A 21525-nucleotide genomic window follows, 5' to 3' on the forward strand; every position below is an offset into this window, starting at 1 on the left:
TGTATGTTTGGTGGCCTTGCTAGGCAGGGGGGTTGGAGCTACATGATCCTTGAGGTCCCTTCCAACCCGGTTCATTCTGTGATTCTGTGATTCTGTTCCATTTCTATATCCCTAAGTACAGTATCCCAGGGGATCCCATCCAATACTTCCTTAAATAGTCAGCTTTAAGTTCAGAAGTTCACTCTTCTGAAGTTCAGATTCCTGACTCTGCCCTTTGCCAAGCCCATGTTCCTCAAGATCAGGGACATAACCAGGACACGGTCGCTACAGCTTGGACTGCCTCCAATATTAACCTCTTTGATGATCTGAACTGCATTAGTGAGCATCAGGTCTAGCAACACTTCACTTCTGGTTGGTTTGTCTAATATCTGGACTAGGAAGTTGACCTCAGTTCACTCCAGCAGTCTCCTGGGTTGCCTGCAGCTTCCCATGTTGCTTTCCCAGCAGACATCAGAGTGGTTGAATTCTCCCACCAGGATGAGAGCCTGTGATCTAACACCTGCTGTAGAAGATCAGAGAAAGCCTCATCAGCAGCTTCCCCCAGTCAGGTGACTGTGGTAGATCCCGACCACCAGATGTTATTTATTGGTTATAAATTAATTAATTTTAATCCACAAGCTCTTGTTCTTATCATGGTTGGTTTTTAGAAGCAGCTCTTTGCAATCTGTGCACTTCTTAACATGGAGGACAACTCTTGCCTTGTCTATTCTAACAGAGTGCACATAGGTGCTTTCATGGCCTTGGGATAGATATCCCCTTCTTTGCTGTGGCTCCCCTTTAGATACTGACATTCCTCTGATGATGCTGCCATGTTACAGGCCAGCATGATGGGTCACAGAGACCTGATAGCAAGTGTGCATGAAAGCTGCGCATAGAATATGTTGTCAAACATATGTACTATTCAAAGCATATATATTCATACTGTTCGGTTGGCTGGAAACAAAGAACAGTCTGTCAGTACATCCATGCAATTCCCAACAGAAACACTTGTGATCTAAAATAACAGCAACAATAATAGAATATGATGATAATAATATTATGCCTGAACATTAAATACTATACGTTTATGCAAGCTCATCTTTGTTTTCAAACATATGATTTAGACAAACTAATATATGTTAGCTTAATATAAAGCTGGGCTGAGTGATAGGAAACACATGTTATTTGATACTTGTGGTTGCACAATGACACACACACAAAAAAGAGTCCTGACATTCTATAGGCCTCTGGACAATTCTGCTATTGATGTGATGTGAGTCACCACAAATAGGCCATCCTATGTCTCTGAATCACTTCCTGCTCCAGGGGTTCCTCTGCTTCTTCCAGAGATTGTGTGCTGGGGAGGAATTCACTGGGCTAAATCCATGGAGACCTGTTCTAAATGCTTTCCCTTTCCCATCCTTCTCTGTGCAGCTGAATGACTCAGAGAGGGGGTGACACCTTGAACTGATGTCACCATTCCCTTGATGGGATGGGAGAACCCTATGGGGAGTCCAGAAGGAAATTTAATTTGTATGATTTATTTTAAGGAGATCCTTTTTCCTTTGTTTTTCTTTATATTCTGCTGTTTTGAGGTTTATAAGGGATGGGGAGGAAGGTGTTTCAAAATTAGAACCTGTCTAATTAGAACCTGTCCTTTATAAAATAAGGAATGCTTCCCCTATTTGCAGTACCATTGCAATGCTTTGCCTCTCTGTCTCAAAAAGGTGTTAAGGCCTGTACCACAGAAAGAGGAGTTACAGGTGTAAGTACCTCTGAATCCTGATTAACTTTACAATTACTAGTGCTTCCCACCACCTACACTGAGGTTCTTGGAACAGTTGCAGACACTTTCCTCACATAAGCCCATGCAGTTGAATTGAAAATTCAGTTTTCCATATGCACCTTGAGGAGCATATGTAGCATAGAAAGCCAGACACGTGTCAGCAGCTCAATAGTTAATATTCAGTCTGTTTCTGAGGTACCCTGTGGAGTCGTAGGGACCTGTCCTAACCCCAAATCAGCACAAAACCACCCACAATTACTGATGAGCACCTCTAAATTTCTTGTGGTATAATCTAGGCTGCAGGTGCCTCACCTAGCTCTGGACATCCTGTGCTTGAGACCTTCCCGAGCAAAATAACTGACCTTGTGTTCTTCATTTCTCTGTCCCTAATGGAAATTAGAGAAGCCACTTCAGGTTTTTAGAGACCAAATGTCTATTTGTAAAGGTATTCTCATGAATTCAAGGCTACCGCTCCAGATCTCACTCCTACTTGCAACTGTTCTTTTTTCTTATTGCATAGATCATCATCTTGGCTTTCATGTAGGAGTAGATGCTTCTACAACCTCGCACCTTAGTTCTTAAAGGTTTCTTTTACCTCATCTGATTCTCTGTAGATGTGCCAGGCTTTTGCGTCATCGATTTCTAACACTTCAGGTATTCTCACTTCTTCAGATTTTTGCTGAAGGAAATCTTAATAGCCGTCAAGCCACTCATCTTCTGTGCAGTCCTGTAATTTAAGGATGCTAAAAGCAGGTCACAGTTAACCTCCTTACTCCTTTCCAGTGGGTGGTTACTTATTTAGATTTCTACCAACCTGTTGTACTGAGTGTAAATTTGGACCAGCAGTAAAATGTCTCATACCGTGCTTCACCACTGGCTGCCTAAATTCATACACACTAAACTGTAGAGCATTTTTAGCTATTATGTGTTCCAGGTTGCTAGATCTAGAGAAAATGGATGCAGTCCCCTTTGGGACTGTTTAGTAAGGCTACCTCCGAAATAAATACTCATTTCTCTGACATAATGTAATTTATGCCAGACTTCACCAGCCAACCAACTATTCCCATTCCATGGGAGTTTTTTACTTGACTGGCCTGTACTTTGAGTGTACGTGACAAGCCTTAACAGGTTCCTTTTCCCATGGAAGATATCCTCAAACTCTTTTTACTTGTTTTGATCTTCTGCTTCTTTGGTGAGTTACCTCTATATTATGAGATGAAGGGAGTGGCGTGTGTTTATACATGGATAATTTTTTCCCCTGCTGTGATTACAAATTGTGCTTCTTCCAATTTGCTGATCGCCCATGAATTTAGTCACAACTCTAATTGGAATTAGCTCACCACACTGCGTCCTCAGCTTCACCTATTTACAGCCAATTGTCCATGGCTTTGCTCTCCTTGCTAACATCCCAACTCCTAGCAGCATATCAGCTTGTGCCAAAGTACACTTCCAAGGCACAGATACTCAATTTGATTTTGAGATGATATAGTGCTTTAATCCTCCTGCAGCACTGCTCACCGGTCTCATAATGAGTCATCTGAGGACATGGTGCTATTGTCCTCTTTGTCCAAGCTGAGGAAACTCTTGGAAAGTGATAGGAATTACTGTGGTTCTCGAAGGCTTTTCCAAATACCAGCTATTGTCCTTGTGTTGTTGTAGATCTGTGTGCCTCTTTTATGAGGACAGCAGCTCCGTGCCCAGTGTACCATTCTGCTTCCAGTTTCTTTTCTGGTAAAAGCCTACGTCCTCTGAAGTGTGATAGCAGTGTCCATCTTCTGTAGGTTTCAGTCTGAATTAGGCAATTTCCTATGGCTGGTGAATTCAAGATGCATTGCCAAAGAATAATTCTGGCTGTTCCAGTCGATTTTCACAGCTTTATCTGAGGTCCCAGCCACATATGCACTCTAACTGAAGTCTCAGCTCCTCATAATCAAGGAGATTGGCTCTTCAACCCCTTGACAACCACAAGATCTGTTGTATTTTTGCCTGCTTATTGTACTGTTTAATGACATACAGTTCACATGTTGTCTTTTTATGTGGGAGCCAGTATTCTTCAAATTGCTGTGATACAGTGTCCTGGTGAGCCTCAGATGTCAAGTCTAATTCAGAACTACTAGAAGCATCCAGGATTTCAGCACCAGCTATTGTCAAAAATAAAACTACCTCTAACTATCATAGAAGTGTTCCACTGAAAAGTCACTTAGTAATGTTTCCTAGTGTCACTGAGGGCTACATACAGTGGATGCACACCACTGTAGACCACTGCTCAGCAGCTTAGAGTGAACCAGGCTCCTCCTTTTCCTTGCCTCATGGTACCACCTAGCAGAAAACAGTAGAGTACAGATACATGTGTTAACTTTCCTCAAGTTACCCTCCATGCTCCCAGAGAGCTTCAGGTCCAGTAAGGTGAGGCTTTCAGTACCTCTAGTCTTCCAGTCAGTGCATTTTATTAGATTTTTTAATTCTTTTTTCTTTTTTTCTCCCACCTCTGGATACCAGGGTGCTGCTCACAGTCAGTTACACTGAAATCTATGGTTCATCTAACTGAATGCAGACATGTCCTATAGATGTATTTTATGCAGGCATGTATGTTTGCGCTAGTCACCAGTACTGCCTTTGCCATCAGTAGGAAGACAACCAAGCACTGCTGGGGAGCAGCTATTCTCAGCCTGATATGCATTAGTCAGACAGTTTAGACAAATAGTCTACTCTGCACTGTTGAGACCTCACTTGGAGTACTGGGTCCAGATGTGGAGTTCACAATACAGGAGAGACCTGTTAGAGTGTGTCCAGAGGAGGGTCATAGAAATGATCCAAGGGATGGAACACCTCTCCTATGATGACAGGCTGAGAGAACTGGGGCTGTTCAGCCTGGAGAAGAGAAGGTTTTGGGGAGACCTAAGAGTGACCTTTTGGTGTCTAAAGGGGAGCTGTAAGAAGGAAGGGAACAGACTTTATCAGGTTCTCTTATGACATGACAAGGGGAAATGGTTTCAAACTAAAGAAGGGGAGATTTAGGTTGGACATAAGGAAGAAATTTTTTACAGTAAGGATAGTGAGGCACTGGAATAGGCTGTCCAGAAAGGTGTTTGAAGACCCATCCATGGAGACATCCAAAGCTGGGCTGGATCAAGCTCTGAGCACCCTGCTCTAGCTGTAGGTATCCACATAATGACCATGAAATGGAACCTTTGCTTTGTAAGGTTTTCAAGCTTCAAAGAAAAGTAGGGTGGAGCAGGAGTGGTGTGTCAGGTGTAGGCCTTGGAAGGATGCAGCTGCTAGGTTCCAGATTGCCAAAGTTCAGCCTCAAACTGCTATTATGGACATAACTCTGGGTACATCAGGTATCTCTGACATTTTCCTGACACTCCTCACAGACAAAAAAATGGATACATTTTACTCAGGAAAATCAAAATTGGGCTTGTGTAGCACAGAAAGAGAGGGTCACTCCAGGCACAGCACGGTGCTGCCTCAGACAGTGGTATTACTGGTTGCTGGGAGCATGCAGCACGCACACACATGGCTGGGCTTGCTCCATGCAATACAAGAGCAATCACCACAAGAGCTGTCGCCTTTTGACCTTCTCCATGGATCTGGGCTGACCAGGGCTGCACAGCCCTTGACTGGTATGCAGCCCTTGCTGAATAATCTCATGTTTCCTCGTGAATACCATCCCCACTGATCAGTTTCCAGCTGGCTAATATAGATGTAGCCTAATTCAATGCAAGTGTTTTGCGTGTAGAAAAGGCTCCGTGAATGTTCCCATGAGGTCTAAATTGGTTCCTCTCTCTTTTCTTTCTCTTTAAATCCTATTGTCACTTATGTGTAGCTTTCCTGCACTCAGTACATGCCTATTCCTGGGGGGAACAATTGGTAGGGGCTTAATTTTAGAGAGGAATGCTCACTCTGCTGTCTGGGAATGAAGCCTGGGGTAGCCAGCTTCAAAGAGCAGACAGATTTGTAGAGCTTAAGAGACATCTTCCCCTTGAGTGGGATTTGCTATTGTATCTCCTAGGCTCTCATCTCCCTTTTCAGTGCTTGGGAGGGATCAGGTGCTATTCAGACTCCTTCCATCTTTGGACTCTTCCGAACGCAGATAATAAGAGCTAGCAAATCCTCAGCTCTGCCTCCTGCACAATGAACATCATTAAGCAGACTGAGGATGTGGCAGATTTGACAGAATCTGTGCTTAAGGTTCCCAGCATTTGGCTCTTCTGTGTACGCAGAGCCTTGGCGTTCAGACAGTACAGACCTAAAAGAAGGATTGTTTTTAATCCCAATAAACTAGCACAGAAGGAGAGGGTTCTTCGCCTTCTTCCTTCGCATGGCATCACATCACAATTTTAGTCCTAACAAAGGACTTCACACCAAATACAATAAAGCACAACGCTGTTTTTCCTTTATGCCTGTTATTTTTCTGACAGACATATGTGTTTGTTTATTTTTGGATTATGAAATGCAATTATTGTGTTCTCTGAAGTTCCCATGAAAAATTAAAAACATGTTGTGTCAACTTGCTGCTTAATTTCTGTTAATTAAACTGTTCAGTGGGAAGGATGTTCCTGGTTAGGTTGTTTTAGTAGGATCTGGATCTTATTCTTGGTTCTGCCAGAAACTGCCTTCTTGATTAATGGCAAATCACTTAATCTCACAGTGTTACAGTTCTCCATTCTCAAAATGAAGACAATAATTAACCTACATCTTCTCTGCATTGACAGCAAATGCTTAAAGCAGGGTTTGTTTGCACTGCGTTTAGCATGAGTTTTATTTGTATTTTTATACATTGATAACTGACCATCTCTCAAGGAAAAACAAGACCTCTGCAAGTCACTTCCTGATGCACAGATTTTGCAGACATACATTTTCCATCACACTCAGAAAGGCAGCCAGGCAGAGCTCTGTCAAATCACACTCAAAACTGGGTTTTCACCAGGGTAAATAAGCTGAGTTCAGGTTTCTAAACGCTGCCATTTTATTCTGGAAGTCAGGAATTCTTCTTCAAGGAGAGCTTAGTTCCCTCTGTGCATTCCTCAACTTCGTCTAAGCTGAGGAGTTTGTGAAATCTCTCTGGGAGTTTTACTACAGATCAGGTCCAGGCCTGCGGGTTAGATAAGACAGAAATTCTGGCTTGGGCACAGTTGGCCAACACACCTGGGAACACTTTCTGTTGTGTGAATGGCAGAAGGACCTGCTTGGCCATGATGGGGGGCTTCCTCTCTTCCTAGTGCCTACATCTGCTCTAGAGCACAACGTAGGCACACTTCTATCAGCTTCCTCCTTCATTTGACATACATAGCACCACTTCCCAAGTATAACTCTGACCTATCAAACAAGAGCTTCACTGAATAGCCAATGCTTTGTATGACCAGCTGGGCCTGGACTACCATGTCACCAAAGAGGAAGAGTCCCAGCCACTGCTACATGTTTGGGCCTCACACTCCACACTGCCCATCATTAAGTTTGTGGTATGGCCCACGCTTCAAGTATGACCCAAAATGCTGGAGTTCCATGTCCCCAGTCCAATCATGTGAAGAAAGCTAGAACAGCTTTCTTAATGTCGTTTGGAGTCAGCATAAACTCTCATTATAAAAAATTCATGCAGTTTACATCTGTCCCGCTTCTTGCTGTATACATTTGCCCAACAGCATTGCAAGCTCCATGATGCAGACTATCCTGCTCTTGAACACGATTGTGCAATAGACTTGTTTGGCGGGCTATCCCTTGAGAGGAAAGTTCTGGCTACTAACTGACACTCCCCAAACTAATAAGCCTGAAATAGAGGTCACTGAAATTCAGAGCTCATTCAGTTTGCACCTACGTGTTTAATTCTTAATGCCTCTGATTCCCACTAATAAGCTGTGAGCAAAGAAGAGTGTTCAGGAAATGGGAGTGGTAGGAGCCAAGGATTGGGGTATCCGTAAGCATCTGCCTCCCATAACATTCACACTGAATTAAAGCAAATAGCCTCTGCTTCACCTCATTTAGTGAACTCATTTACAATTCACACCTATCCCCTACAATGATTTCCTTTTTCATTTCTTCCCCACAATTCACTGAAAAATTCTCCCTCACTCTCTCCATAAACTCAGCAGCCTGTCTTCTGCTGAAGTTACGAGTCAGATGTTAGCTTAGGCAGTGATTAATGCAGCTCTTGGAAAGGTCAGCTTTGAATATTATGGCCAAGTTCACCCACCTCTTTGGGCAACTCCTTATACCTCCTCTCTTCCCTTTATAACATATTTGCAGTGGAAAATAATTAAAACTGTTATGCTGCTTTATATCTTGAAAGCACGTTAGTTGTTATCTTTCTCTTGGGTATTGGGAAATGTTTTGAAGCTGTGATTCAAGAAGCAGGATCTGTTTAATCCATCTCTCGCACAGATTGTTTGAAGCTAGATATGAGATCTCCAGTTGTCCATCGAGCTCTATGTACCACCTAGCCACCTCTCAAAACAGCCTGGTGGTTCTGACAACAGTATAATTGTTGTCATCTATTGGCAGGGACACAGAAGAATCACATCAGTATTTGCAAATAAACTGAAGGGTCCTCATTCTCCCTCACACCTAAGCCAGTCTTTTTAAGTTTGAACAAGTAGATTGCGTTAAGGATTAGGGTTGAATTTGTCGTATAATGTAATGCTTATGTTGTGCCTATTCTGGGTATTTACATGTACAGCGTCACCAAGGAAGCTCTGTTCTGCATCAACAGAGTCAAAATAATCCTTTGATAGGTAATATTTTAGGAAATTTGACCTCAAAGCCTCTCACATGAAGAAATACAGCGAAGAGCAAACAGATTTTTGCTGTGCGTGTTTTTGTTTTCTTGTTCCTTTTGAAGTAAAAGAGAAAATATGGGAACCATTTCTAAGTTACCCATGCACCAGAGTGACAGAAGAAACCCAGAAACAGATAAAGACCAACAGCTGGAACATATTGTGGTACAAGGAAGCAATTAGCTTATAGCATAAAAGAATGAAATCACATATAGAAATGATTTGTGTCTCCTACTGTTACCTTGGCAATGTGAAAACTTTGGGTCAAACCAGGCTCACGGCTGCAGTCCAGTGTTGGTGTAGTACAGGCACATGCCTCCATAAAGGCAGTAGTCACAGCCTTTCCTGAACAGCTCCTGTGCCCTCATTGTGCATCTGGCACCACTTGAAGGAGAGGGTCATGCTTGGGAGAGGAGGGAATGCAAGGAGCAGGGCACGTTTCTGAGAACTGTGGAATAAGCAGGCTCCACATCCCTCAGAAGCTTTTATCTGGGCTCTTTGATCAGTGAGTGTGTTATAGAACACGGAAGCTGGCTGAGAGACCTGCTCGACCTTGTGAGGTCCATCCCTGTACACATGCCAACACTGTTGCTCCCCTCCAAGAGGCAATCATAGTGTATTTGGTTGAGATCTCACGCAAGAATTGTAGAATCATCATAGCATGATAGAATGGCTTAAGTTGGAGGGGACCTTAGAGATCATCCAATTGCACCCCCCTGCCATGGGCAGGGCTGCCAACTCCAGCTCAGGCTGCCAAGGGCCCCATCCAACCTGGCCTTGAGTGCCTCCAGGGATGGAGCACCACAGCTTCTCCAGGCAGCTGTGCCAGTCCCTTACCACCCTCTTTGTAAAGAATTGCTTCCTAACATCTAACCTAAATCCTCAGAACCTTCTCCAAGCTAAATAAGCCCAATTCCCTCAACTTTTCTTCATAGGAGAAGGACTACATGGTCCATCCCTTCCCCACTTTCTGAACTTGCTCAACGTTCCCAGAGGAACTTGCTTCTCTTTACCACCAGGGTGCCTCGAGGCAGCCATGACCCACATCCCCCTGGGACGTCACATCAGGAGTGGCTCACAACAGCATCTCAGCAGCCCTCCCACTCTCAGTCAGCCTCAACTTTTGGCACAACAGGCCACCCTCACAGGGTTGCTTAAAAGAAGTTTCACCATCAAGCAATAAAACAGTGAAAATATCTCAGGGAGAGAAGAATTTCAGATAAACAATCTTTACCAAACATTGCAAAAGAAACCATAGCCTTATTGAAATGAATAAGCTAACTCCCATTGCCTTCAGTGAGGCCCGGGTTTCAGTCTTTACGTGTGAGATGCCACGCTGCCATAGAGATGAGGTCAGGATAACATAAGCCACATGATGTCAGATGACTGGATTGATAGACATAATCAAATTTCCTACCTCATTACAGTTTTACTGTGCAAAGTCTCAGTTTAATCAGCAATCGTACTCTCAGTGGGATTTGTTTCATTTGGGACCACCTTTGCCACTCCCAGATTCTGAGAGCTGGTTAATCCTTTCACGGGGCAGGGTTTGCGTATCATGCCTCATAAACTCCCTTTGTGAGAGTTTAGGAAGAAAGGGCAGGATTTTTCATCAGTGCTCTGTGAGCATGTCTTCACTGCAGGCAGAGAGATACCCAACCAGATGGCTTTGCACCATTAACTTCTCACGGATGGAGGCCAAGGTGCAAAAACAGGCAGGCACTCAGACCCACGTGTGCTAACCCCTGTCCCCCTCCCTAGAAAGGTCTGGGAACAGAAGTGACTGAGCTGTCCCTGCACAAGCCACCTACATGTGGCTTTTTTGCCACATTCATCCAACCGTAAGTTTCCCAGCTCCATACTGGTGAGTTTGCATCACAATGTGTTTCATGAGCCAGTCAGCCCAGAGGATCTCCATGCAGTGCCCCACTGTGTGGAGCAGGTGTTCCAGCTGTGCTTCAGTTGAGGTTACTGAAAAATTCACTACGTACAAAGGGGCACAGCAGCATTCATACTTTGGGGAACCCTTCCTACCAAGGACCATCACTAGCCCTGCATGCAGTAGGATCAATTTAAAATGATTTCACTCAGAGTCCTTAGTGGAAATCCTCTGCCAGTCACCCTCCTCACGTGCTTTTTGTTCTGGGAACCAACAGCTCTCAAAAAGCAGCCTCAGAAGGGGCCACATCTGTACAGAATTTGCTTTCATCCCCACAAGGGTTCCCAGACAATGCCATTGCTAGCTGGAGGTTTGCTGAATGGTATGAGAACCAAAGGCTTCCTTTGCTTTCTCTTCATCCATTAAAACCTTGTGAGTCAAAATTAGGAGTGCAGGAGTGGAAGCTTTTGGAAGCCGCGGTTTGTCACAAATACCTGAAGCTAATGAGAAAGTTAAAGTCTCCAACCCACCACTGCAGCAATGTCACAATTAGTCAAACACAGTCTATTCTGCTTTACATTTACAACGCAGACAAACTAACTTAGCTAATTAGGGCTGTCTGCAAAATTCTTGTGAAATGGTACCCTGTCCTCAAGGTCCGGTGTCACAGAGTCATTATCAAAGTCCAGAAGTGCACACACGCACTCTGACCACTTGCTACTCTCATTGAGTCACCTCTGCATGGGAAACTTTAACACCTCCATTGTCCTACCCACAACTGATGGGTAAAAGCCCATCAGCTGAGAAGACCAGCAGAATCCCTGTAGAAAAAGCCTCTCTTTGGCTTCAGAGTTTCAGAAACAAAATCAAGAAAAAAGTGAAAAGCCCATTTTGTTTCTGCCACCTGGGACTAGTTTTTACCTCGTGGGTTTTGAGTAGTCCACACAGACTGAGGTATGATTGAGCTTCATTGAGTGAGCAAGTCTTTTTTTCTTTGTGAGTACAAAGGCTTTTCTTTTTCCTTCTCTGTTTGAAAGGAGCTCCCACTCCCCTGAAGTTCTGTCTATACATTTCAATAGCAACTGTTCTTTCAGCATGGTGATCGGAGTTCAACTGCTGCATTTCTGAGGTGCTGGCACTACATCCATGAGAAACAAAATGAGAACCACCATGAAAGACTTCAGCAGCCAGTCTGGAGAAATAATGTAATGGTGTGAGGTCTGATAGAAAGAAAAGAGGTAGAATTGTAACAGGAAAACAAGCACCCATCTTTCAGGACTAGTCCTGGGCTTTGCTCTGAGTGAGCTCCAGGATGGTGCAGCAATGCGATAGCAGGCAGGGACAGCAGTGGAGGTGAGCGGTGAGCCTGTTCCTTTTTCTTCTAGTACTTGTCCCTGTCTTCATCTGGCCAAATGCCCTTCTTTTGAGCACATGCCCATGCACCTCCATGCTGGCTCCTGCCCACATTCCAAAATCCTACCTGTATCCCATGACAGCCTGGGAAAGAAACAAATACCTTCCTTCACTAGGCGTGGACCGGCTCACTCACATCTGCCTCATTTATCCCAGAGAAGTGGAGATATTGCCTCACAGATGGAATCAGCTCAGGTCTCCACCTCTTTTTCCAGTAAAGGGTGAAGCCTTTCTCTCCAGACAAAACAGAAGGAGTGGGCTCATGGAGACCACAGCATCCTTTGCCGCTCCAGGCTTGCCCAGGCTAAAGAAGAGGGTCTGTGTGTTACTGCGAATGGAATTTCTCTGCTTCCTGCTGCTCACTGTTCCTGGCCGCTGCAGCCTGCCATACATCAATGTGTGTGCTCAGCTGGGAAAAAAAAACCACTGCTGACCGAGGTGGTGGCTGTGAGATGAAAAAGGCTGACCCACACAGTGGTTTCTTCTGTTTCCTCTGAATGCATTCGCTTGAGGAGCCCCTTTCTCATTACAGCTGGGAAGGATGTCAACAGCAGCCAGTCCCAGCTGAAAATAACCCTGCCCATGTCCAGTGTGCAGCCTGCTCAGCTCCTTGGCCCCTTTTTTACTCAAAATGGCAAAACTGGGTTTCCTCTTAACCCTGAGGTGTAGCCAAATTCTGCCTGCAGGGTAATCACACAGGACACCCCCATAATGTCTTTCTTCCTCTTCATTGAAAGCTCTGATGTCTTTTTAGGAAATAGATGTAGCAGGATCTTGTCTTATCTTGTGGAAGGAGCCAGGAGAGGGAGACAGATGACTACATGGTGCCATTGTGGGCCTACGCCCTTACAGCCTGGGTAGGAGAAGGTTTCCTCAGCGCTCAAGAGGTTTCAAAGCTTCCCTAACCCAAAGTCAAAGATCCTCATGAATGAAAGATGCAGCAATAAAATGCACATCGGGAATACTTTCCTCTTACAGGTTGGAAGCATTTCATTTCCTCGTTGGACTAAAAAAGTTGATTGGTGTTCATTCACAGAATCACTGAAACGTGAAACTTTCTGCTACAAAACTGGCATTTAGAACCTTTTTATTTTTGTTTTCCTCCAGATAATTAGGAGAGTTGGTGAAATGGTTTCCTTCCTACATTTTTTGGCTCCTACCAAAAACTTGTCATTTGAAAGTTCCTAAGTATTCTCAAGCGACACAGAGCTAACTCAGTCATAGATTACAGTGGCTGCCTTTCATGTCCTCAGTGTCTATGCCATAAGACAAAAATTAGTCTGGAGAAAGCTACAAGATCGTTATCTGAAGAAAGAATCTTGAAACTATGAAGAACAAGAATGAGAATATGGAAAAAACAAAACTCCATCTGCTGTGGGTGCCCACAAAAGATGGTTAGAAGTTCAGGACTCTGAAGACCTGCTACCAGGGTTCATTAAACCACGTGTAGTCCACGAAGGAGATGAATCCATGGAATACACCTTTGAAGATCTTTACTTCTTTACTTTTAAGACCCAGGGAGACAGAGTGACCAGAAAACACAGGGCATGTGTATCTCACTGCAAGGCCACTTGGTAAAGTATTTGGATTCCTGCATAAGCCTAAGGGCTCAAAATGCTTAAAATAAGATCTGGCTGTAGAATAGGACAAGCTGGGCCCGTGGCATAAACATTTCTCATGTGAGGTAATACTTGACTTTCCAGGTCAGTGGACAAAAGAAATGAGGACTAAAGAAATGCAATATAAATATTTGTGGTTGCAGGTTAAAAAAATGCAGCCACTGTGAATTCAGTATGAAAAAGGTAGCCTGTGAAAATTATTACATGGGAACAGTATGTTGTATAGCAGCTTAAATATACTGGACACATGATAGACTTGTCATCTGTACAACCAAAATATAACACAAATGTGGGAGCATACACAGATACTGTATAGTGTGAGATATAAACTACTCTCTGCACAGCCCTGTGTGACAGACATAGGCTGTGTTGACTGTAGCAACACATTCAGTGCCAGGGCAGAGCTGTTATGGTCTGGCCACAGTTGTACTACTAAAACTCAAAAATATCCTGCAGAAAAAGGCTGCAGACACATGCTGGTTTCCAAGTTGTGCTTGGGAATTGTTTTGGGGATTTATCCCTATGGGCAATTCGATGCCATTGTCCTTGCTATGGCATTGCTTAATTTATTGGTACAGGTGTAGCTTGAAATACCAGTTGCAGGGTGACACTTCCCATCTTCCTCATTCTTTTCTATGCCCAAAGTCTTCTGTGCTCTGCAGCCTTAGTTAAGGCAATTGGATCTAGCACTTGTTCTAGTGGCTGGCAGTCCCACCTGTAGCAGGGAGGCTGGAACTTGATGACCCTTGAGGTCCCTTCCAACCCAAGTCATTCTATGATTCTGTGATTACTTGGAGGGGTGTGATTCCCTGAGCACTGCCATCAGGGTATGTGGCTTCACTTGGTGTGAGAACTGGGAAAGCACCTGCTTTGCCTTTTGGAGGCATCTGCAACTGGACACGGTCTGAGGTTAGAGACCCATGCTACTGGGTGAGCCATCCGCTCCAGCAAGGCCTCCTTGCTCCATAAGACCTTTTCCTGAAGGGATTTTCCGTTGTGGAGACCGTGGAAGTTTTGTCCTCACCAAAGAAATCCTATGCTGGTCATTGTGAAATCAGTGAGAAGTCAGAGCTTGCTCCAAAAAAGGGTCAGGTTTCTGAGTGAAGGAAGAGCTCTGTTGGCCAGCATCTTCTGACCCCCAGGGGTTCTTGGATGAGGGATGGCTTTGAAGACTCCACCATAATTTCATAAAGCATTTTCATCCCTCTACTTCCTTTCTGCAGCTTCTACCACACTTGAAGCCCTGCAGTTTTCCCAAAGGTAACTCATCAAAAGCAGACTCCTAGATAGTTCTCCACCTCATCAGCAGCTGGTGCTCACCACCTCTCCCCCTGAAGGACAGTGATGTGGGGAAAGGAAATTTCTTATTTGAGAAAAACACAGCAATACTACCCAATTCAGGTCAGGGTAAGGGAGACAAGGGAGAGTTTCCTCCCAACCTTCTTTTTTTCTGTTCCCACTGCATCTAGCAAAAAAACATCGACTTTTTTTTTTTTTTTAACATCAGAATGTATTCACTCTCCTAGCAAGAGAGGAAACACGAGAGGCTTCCTTAATGGCAGCAGTGACAAACAGAGGATAAACAAACCCCAAACATTAAGCAATTACAATTTCCATGTGCTCATAATGACCTTTAAAAACTCGCCTGTATTCCTCTCAGAGGCAATGGGGATGTATTGAGCAGAACCGCTAGGTATGTGTGCATGTAAAAGCACACAAATAAATATGCTATATTATTTTTTTTCTGCGCATCTGTTTGTCTGGCCTTGCACATAAAATTCTCACACTGGAAGCACCAAGGGAATAATATAACATGCTCACACTCTTCATCCTCCAAAATGCTGAGAGGGACCAATGGGAACCCAAAGGCATCCTATCTCAACTATAAGAGAAGTTACAGTAACATTAGAGGTAGCATTAATGAGAAAAGGTTCCACATTATGCTTAACCCTTTCCACCTGCTTCTAACCACAGCAAGCATTATGAGCCCCAAAACACTGGTCTGTGGTCAGTTCTCTTGAGAATGTGGGGACTAAGTCATGCTGCTGTTAGGTTTTCTTTTTGTGTGTACTGGGCTTTCTAGAAGTAATGCTAGGATCAAAGGACAGGTTTTTACCACTATGAAGGGTCTTCTCAAACCAAGGCACTGCTGACCTCACCTCATAATGCATGCTGAGTACTGCCATATCTCCCTCTAGTTACTCAGTGTGTTCATTCTATTTGAAGCTAGAGGTCTGGGCTCCAGCACTAAATGAAATGAGCTGAAGTCCATCCACTTAAGGCATCTTAGATCTAACCCTTTGCTTTTCACTCATTCCTGGTCCTCTCAGGTCTGAGGCAGTGATGTCTCCACCAAAGTAGTGAATGTTTTTTCTCCTCACAACCTTGTTATTAGCAGCCTCATTCTTGCCTATTCTTTGTGACACCTCCAAAACCTTACACTTGCTTGCTAAAATGCTGGCCTCTGGCCTCACAGTGCTTTGTACCATGTCTTAGTTTATTCCCATTTGATCCTATGAGCTTCCCTTACAGACTTCCCAAAGTATCACCAAATCATCCACCTTGCCCACAGCACTGATTTCATCACCTCAGCTCAGTAAAGCCCTGCAAAACTTACCCCATCCTAAGACGCAGTGTGATCTCCCCTTCTACTATACATTACTACCTCCCAATCTACCGATCCCTGTAGTGCTTTGGGTCCTACCTTGCACAGTGCTTCTTGATACAGCTATGAATAAAGTCCTCCTGTCACAAGTATCTCAGCACTTATTCCTCCTCGGGGTTTAATTCAGCTGGTTTGGAAGCACAGGACCTCTTTCCCTAGCTAATGATTTTTTATTCATTGGGCTGCAATTATTATACAGTAATGAAAACACACGTGTGTGCTTTGAAGGAATCTGTATCACGTGTCTTTAATAGAGCACAGATGTGAATGCTGGCAGCTCTTATTGCTCAATATGTTCTCCTATTGTTGCTCGGTTTTTCTCACACTGTTCCTGATCTGGCAAACAGCAGAGGACTTGTCTGTCATACATTGGTCTCCGCAAACCTCCATGGGACCAAAGTGTTAATCCACTGAGTCAGCCATTCTGCATGGATTTGGTGATTATATGAGTGAGCAAAGGTATAACAGGGAGCAGAAATTCTCCTTCTCCGTATTTCACTGTACATCCCTGACACTGCCACATCTGGCAAGGCCAACTTGCAATCAGTGTTAATCTTTAGCTTAGACCTTTAGTAAGATAGTTCCATAAACATAATGACATCATGTCATGACATCATTACTTTCCTCTGTGTTTGAATCAGCTTGAGTGCTTTTACAGAAAATCGTATACATTCATTGCTCCTCCGGCTTAATTGACACCAGGGAAGTGCCACACACATTACTTTCAGCATTCAGCTCTCAAGGACATGAGCAACATTCCCATAACCCATTAGGTACCCGCCCAGAGCAGACTTTGTCATCCTACAAGTAAAGACAGCTAAATAAACAGAAAAGTCAGTTTCACAGCGTAAAAGCTTGAAAAATAAAATAAAATACAATAAAATACAATAAAAAAGAATCCCAGGATTATGTCTGGGGGAAGGGGGAAGGAAAATGTTTGCAGTACCTTATGCATTGAGACTGCAGGCCTGATTTGAAAACACTGTATGCTGTGGTGATACCATACTGGTGCCAAGAGACTAAAGCTTTGATGTTCCATTTCCCACCTGCCCCAGACCTCCCCCATTATGAACCGTGATGCTCCATGGGGTATTAACATTAGCATTGATCGGAAAGTCTCTGCAGTAGAATAACCCCTGGAAACTAGAAGTGGAATGTTGTATGATATGGATAATGTGAACTAATGCATGAAACTGATCATGGCTGAAGGATTCAGCATTGTTTATGGACAGGACAGTATATTAAACCACAGACCCACGGACAGCATCTCTTGAGAGCCTCAGTGAAGGAAAAGACTTGAAAATATCGTACTTACACAATAGATTAGGTTTTGTCTATGGTATCCTCCTGAAGGTTGGTTTATATCCACCTCTCTTCTGCTGCTCCACCAGAAATAAATACAGAAGATAACTGTACACTTACAAGAAGTACTGAAAATCCCATTATTTGTTGGAAAGGAGGGGCAGAGAGTAAAGGGGAAAGTGTCATAGTTTACAGCCATATGTTTTCAAATAGGGGCTAATGCATGCATACTGGCACTCAGTTTTACACACCACTGCCAGAATACTGATTAACTGCAGAGTTATCTTTGCAGTGACACTACACAAAGAGCACAGCCCACAAAATCAGGGGCTACAATGACTTGCTTTAGGCCATCGAAGTCCTCCATCCATGTCTCCCCAACGAAAGTCCCTAATTTAGGATTTGGACTCCTGCTTGAATCCATGCACTGAATTCTAGACACATCTGTAAACATCACCATCTCAACGCTTTTGTGTGACAGCATCTAGGAATGCATTTATAGGATTTTAATGCAGTAATTCAGTGGGTTGAGTTGTGTGCATGACGTGACACATCCATGTCTGATCACTGAGCTAGTCGCAGAGCCACAGTCTTACCCCAAAACCCACAGGCGTCCTCTATCCCAGCCTGTCAACAGTTCATGCACATTTTAAAAGCATCAAAGTTTGTTTTTTTTTTTTCCCATTTCTCCAAGAAAAAAAAGCCATTACAAAACATAAACACACAGAAAGACACAGATATTTATTTGCATCTTTCTTTTAAAAAACACATGTCTTTCTTATTAAACTCTGGTGTTATCCTTTGATTATAAGCATCTCCCTTCCCAGGAAATCTATGACTATGTGTGTGTAAACCCATGTCTCAGGGGTCTGCTCTTGTGGCAGTTGTGGCCACCCCCAGAACTTCTCACTGGGTCTGTGTATTCACACATGTAACACATCCTTTCTTCCTTCAGCTTCCCTATCCATCCATGTGCTTGCCAAGTATTCTGGCTGGCCACCTCATTACAACAGAAATCCCAACCAGGATGTGGTAGAGGCTCACAATATCTCTACTGATTGGTCTAGCCCACATCACTTCCACCACTTGGAGTCACAGAATTGTTTGAGTTGGAAGGGACCTTCAAAGGTCATCCAGTCCAACTGCCCTGCTATGAGCAGGGACACCTTCAGCTAGATCAGGGTGCTCAGAGCTTGGTCCAGCACCTAACCAGCAGCATCCTAACTCTCATATCAGGTGGCTGTGGACTCTGGTTTATTTAGTCCCATGGATTACTGAGAGCATCTGTTCACACTTAACTTCAGCAAGGTCTAAGGGCACTCCATTATCACTAGATAAACTCTTTGTGAAATCCAGCCTCACTTCTCTCTTTGCTTTCCCATAAGGCAGGTTCACATACACAGAAATTATACCAGTGTGGGATTTCAGTGATGGAAATAAATTTCCAGCAAGACCTATGATGACATTCCCGCAGAGCTGCAGGTTTCCTGGTGAGGCTGCCACATGTTTGCAGCCCCACTCCCTGGCACCACAGTCAGCCCAAGCAGCTTGAGGCTCCAGCCTGCTCCAGCACCAGCTGGGATGAGGCAAAGCCTTACCAAGAAAGCTGACATCACGCTTCCAAGAAGCAAAGAGAGAGACTTGAGCAGAGCTTTTCTATTGCCTGTGGTTTCTCCCAGGCTAGGATGAAATTAGGGTTGTTTATTGGATTCCTAACTCTCTTTGCATGTACACAGGAAAACAGATGCTTCCCACTCCCAGGCCCTGTGCTCAATCCAGGCTCCCTAAGCAGAAGCCACAGGTAGGGCACACAGCCGGGACAGCAGAGACATGGCTTCCTGCCTCACTGCTTGGACATGACGATACGGCGTTATCTATCTCCTGCACTTCTTCATCCCCTTGCCAGGGGCACAAAATTTGTGGCCTGCTTTTCCTGCATGCTGGGAACAGCCATCGCCTTTGGCTCAAGCAGTGTGCACGGGGCACAGATGACAGAGCTGGGAAAAAGGCCAGATCTCCCTAAGCCCAAAGAGGCGGGTGCCCTGGCTGTTGGGCTCGCTTTCATCTTCCAGAGCTAAAAGGCTGTCACGGTTCACCCATAGTCCTATCCTCAGGTGCAGCCCTCTGTTTGACTCACAGGTGCCAGCAGCTAATGAAGTTTCAAGCTCTTACAATAAATTAGAGAGGCAAAGGAGAAACAGAGCATAAACTCATGTGCCTGGACGTATGCTTATCTTAACTGTGGGGCTGTAGGAAAGCTTCCTGTCAGGGTCTCTTTTCACAGAACTGCCAGCCTGTTCCAGCACTATGGCATGTTGCTGTTGAGGGTTCCTTTCATTCATGAATTGGAGTAGAATCATAGAATCATTAAGACTGAAAAGACTGCTTATATTACTTAGTCCAACCACCAATCCATCCCCACCATGTCCACTGACCACAGTGCTACATCCACACGGTTCCTGACCACCTCCATGGACAGTGACTGCACCACCTCCCTGGGCAGTCTGTGCCACTGCAGCACTGCTCCTTCTGAGAAGAAATTTTTCATAACATCCAACCTGAGCCTTCCCTGGTGCAACTTGAGGCCATTTCTCCTCATCCTGTTCATCTGGGAGAAGATGTAGTGAGAGGCACAACACTGAATACGACACTTGAAGTGCAGCCTCACCAAGTCCTTCAGCTTCCCGCCTGAAGAATGTCTCCACAAGTGCCACAGGTTGTCTGAGCGTGCAATGCACTCACTGTTCCCCTTTCCCATGACATTTCTTTACACAGGCAGCTGAACAGCAAAACATCGGCGCTGGTTACTAATTTTGTTATTTATAGCAGGCTGTCGCAGATGGAGACAGCAGCACCATTCTATCTTTAGGGCGTAGTGCCTGCCTGTCCATACAGACAATTGGTAATTAGCACAAGAACAGTTTGTTTATCTGTTCTCAAATAAATAGGAGAGCCATTTATCTGAGTCAAAAACTCAACTCCGGATCTCCAGGTTAACTGCTTGATGAATAGAGTTCAGTGCTTCAGGTATTTAGGTAGACAGAAGTTCCTTTTAGAGCACTTCCCAAGAAAGCAAATAAAAATATGCAATAAAAAGTAATATGTTATGTACCAAAGGGATAGTAGATAGATCAGATAGACCTGGTCGCTCTCCTGGTATGGGCACTTCCTACGTGGCTGTGCAGCCCAACTCACAGCCAATCCCTACAAGTGAATCCCTGCACAAGCTGAGGAATGGGAGGCAGAAAGGATAGTTCTGCTCTCTCCAAGTAAAATCCCACATGTACATTAAGATGCACTTGCACAGCTCAGATGGCAGGACCATACCCAATGTAAACACCACAAGAGCCAGAGCGAAGACATGACATAATTTTTTGCTATTTTTATTGCTGATCCCAACCCTTCTTTGTTCCCTTTTATTCCCTATACCCACCCCTAAGTTAGAGGAGAAAGGGAGAGGCTTTATGAATAGATGGACTCTGTGAGTTGTACCCAAGGGCTGGCCGCTGTTCCCCTCTCCTTCCCCCACCACTGCTGGAAGGAGGCGAATGGGAGCTGCAGAGGGACTGCTCACTCTCATGCTGTCTATGTGAAAAGAGAAACAACCCTCATCTTTCTTAGAATTCAGATATTTTCAGGGTCTGGAAGTGTTTATGTATTCACCCTGGCAGGTGGAGTTTTTTACATGCATGCACACATACATGCATATCCACACGTACACAGCAGGGGAGAAAAAACAGTTTTAGAGGTTACTGTTATCAGGCAGCAAAAGAGGGTCAGATCTGAAGAGTTTTGCCTGTCCTCTGTTTCCAACCATGTGCATCCCAGCAAAGAGCCACTTACTTATTGTGCTGCCACCTGGGCAGTCTTTATTGGACCTGTTTATCTTCCCATTAGCATCTAGGCAGGGGATAAAAGCTACCGAATGAAAGTAAACTGTTTCAAATACAATGGCTGGAAATAAAGACTAATGAGTTCCTTCTTCTGTCTTTCAGCTCACAACTCCGAATTTTCCTGTAGTAGTGAAGCTGGGACACGCTCATGCCGGAATGGGGAAGGTAAGTAAAGGAAAAAATACATCAAGAGATATCTGTGTGGCACAGCCTCCT

At 44.3% G+C, this 21525-nt stretch overlaps 1 protein-coding gene across 1 annotated transcript in view; it reads left to right on the forward strand.

Moving 5' to 3' along the window:
- SYN3 (synapsin III) overlaps positions 1-21525 on the forward strand; it is a 191556-nt gene that overhangs the window by 137305 nt on the left and 32726 nt on the right. The window contains exon 7 of the mRNA XM_015863657.2: positions 21412-21474. Within this exon, the coding sequence (XP_015719143.1) occupies positions 21412-21474 (63 nt within the window). The remainder of the gene's footprint in view (positions 1-21411; positions 21475-21525) is intronic.

This window comes from Coturnix japonica, chromosome 1 (genome assembly GCF_001577835.2).
Source record: "Coturnix japonica isolate 7356 chromosome 1, Coturnix japonica 2.1, whole genome shotgun sequence".
Classification (NCBI taxonomy): Eukaryota; Metazoa; Chordata; class Aves; order Galliformes; family Phasianidae; genus Coturnix; species Coturnix japonica.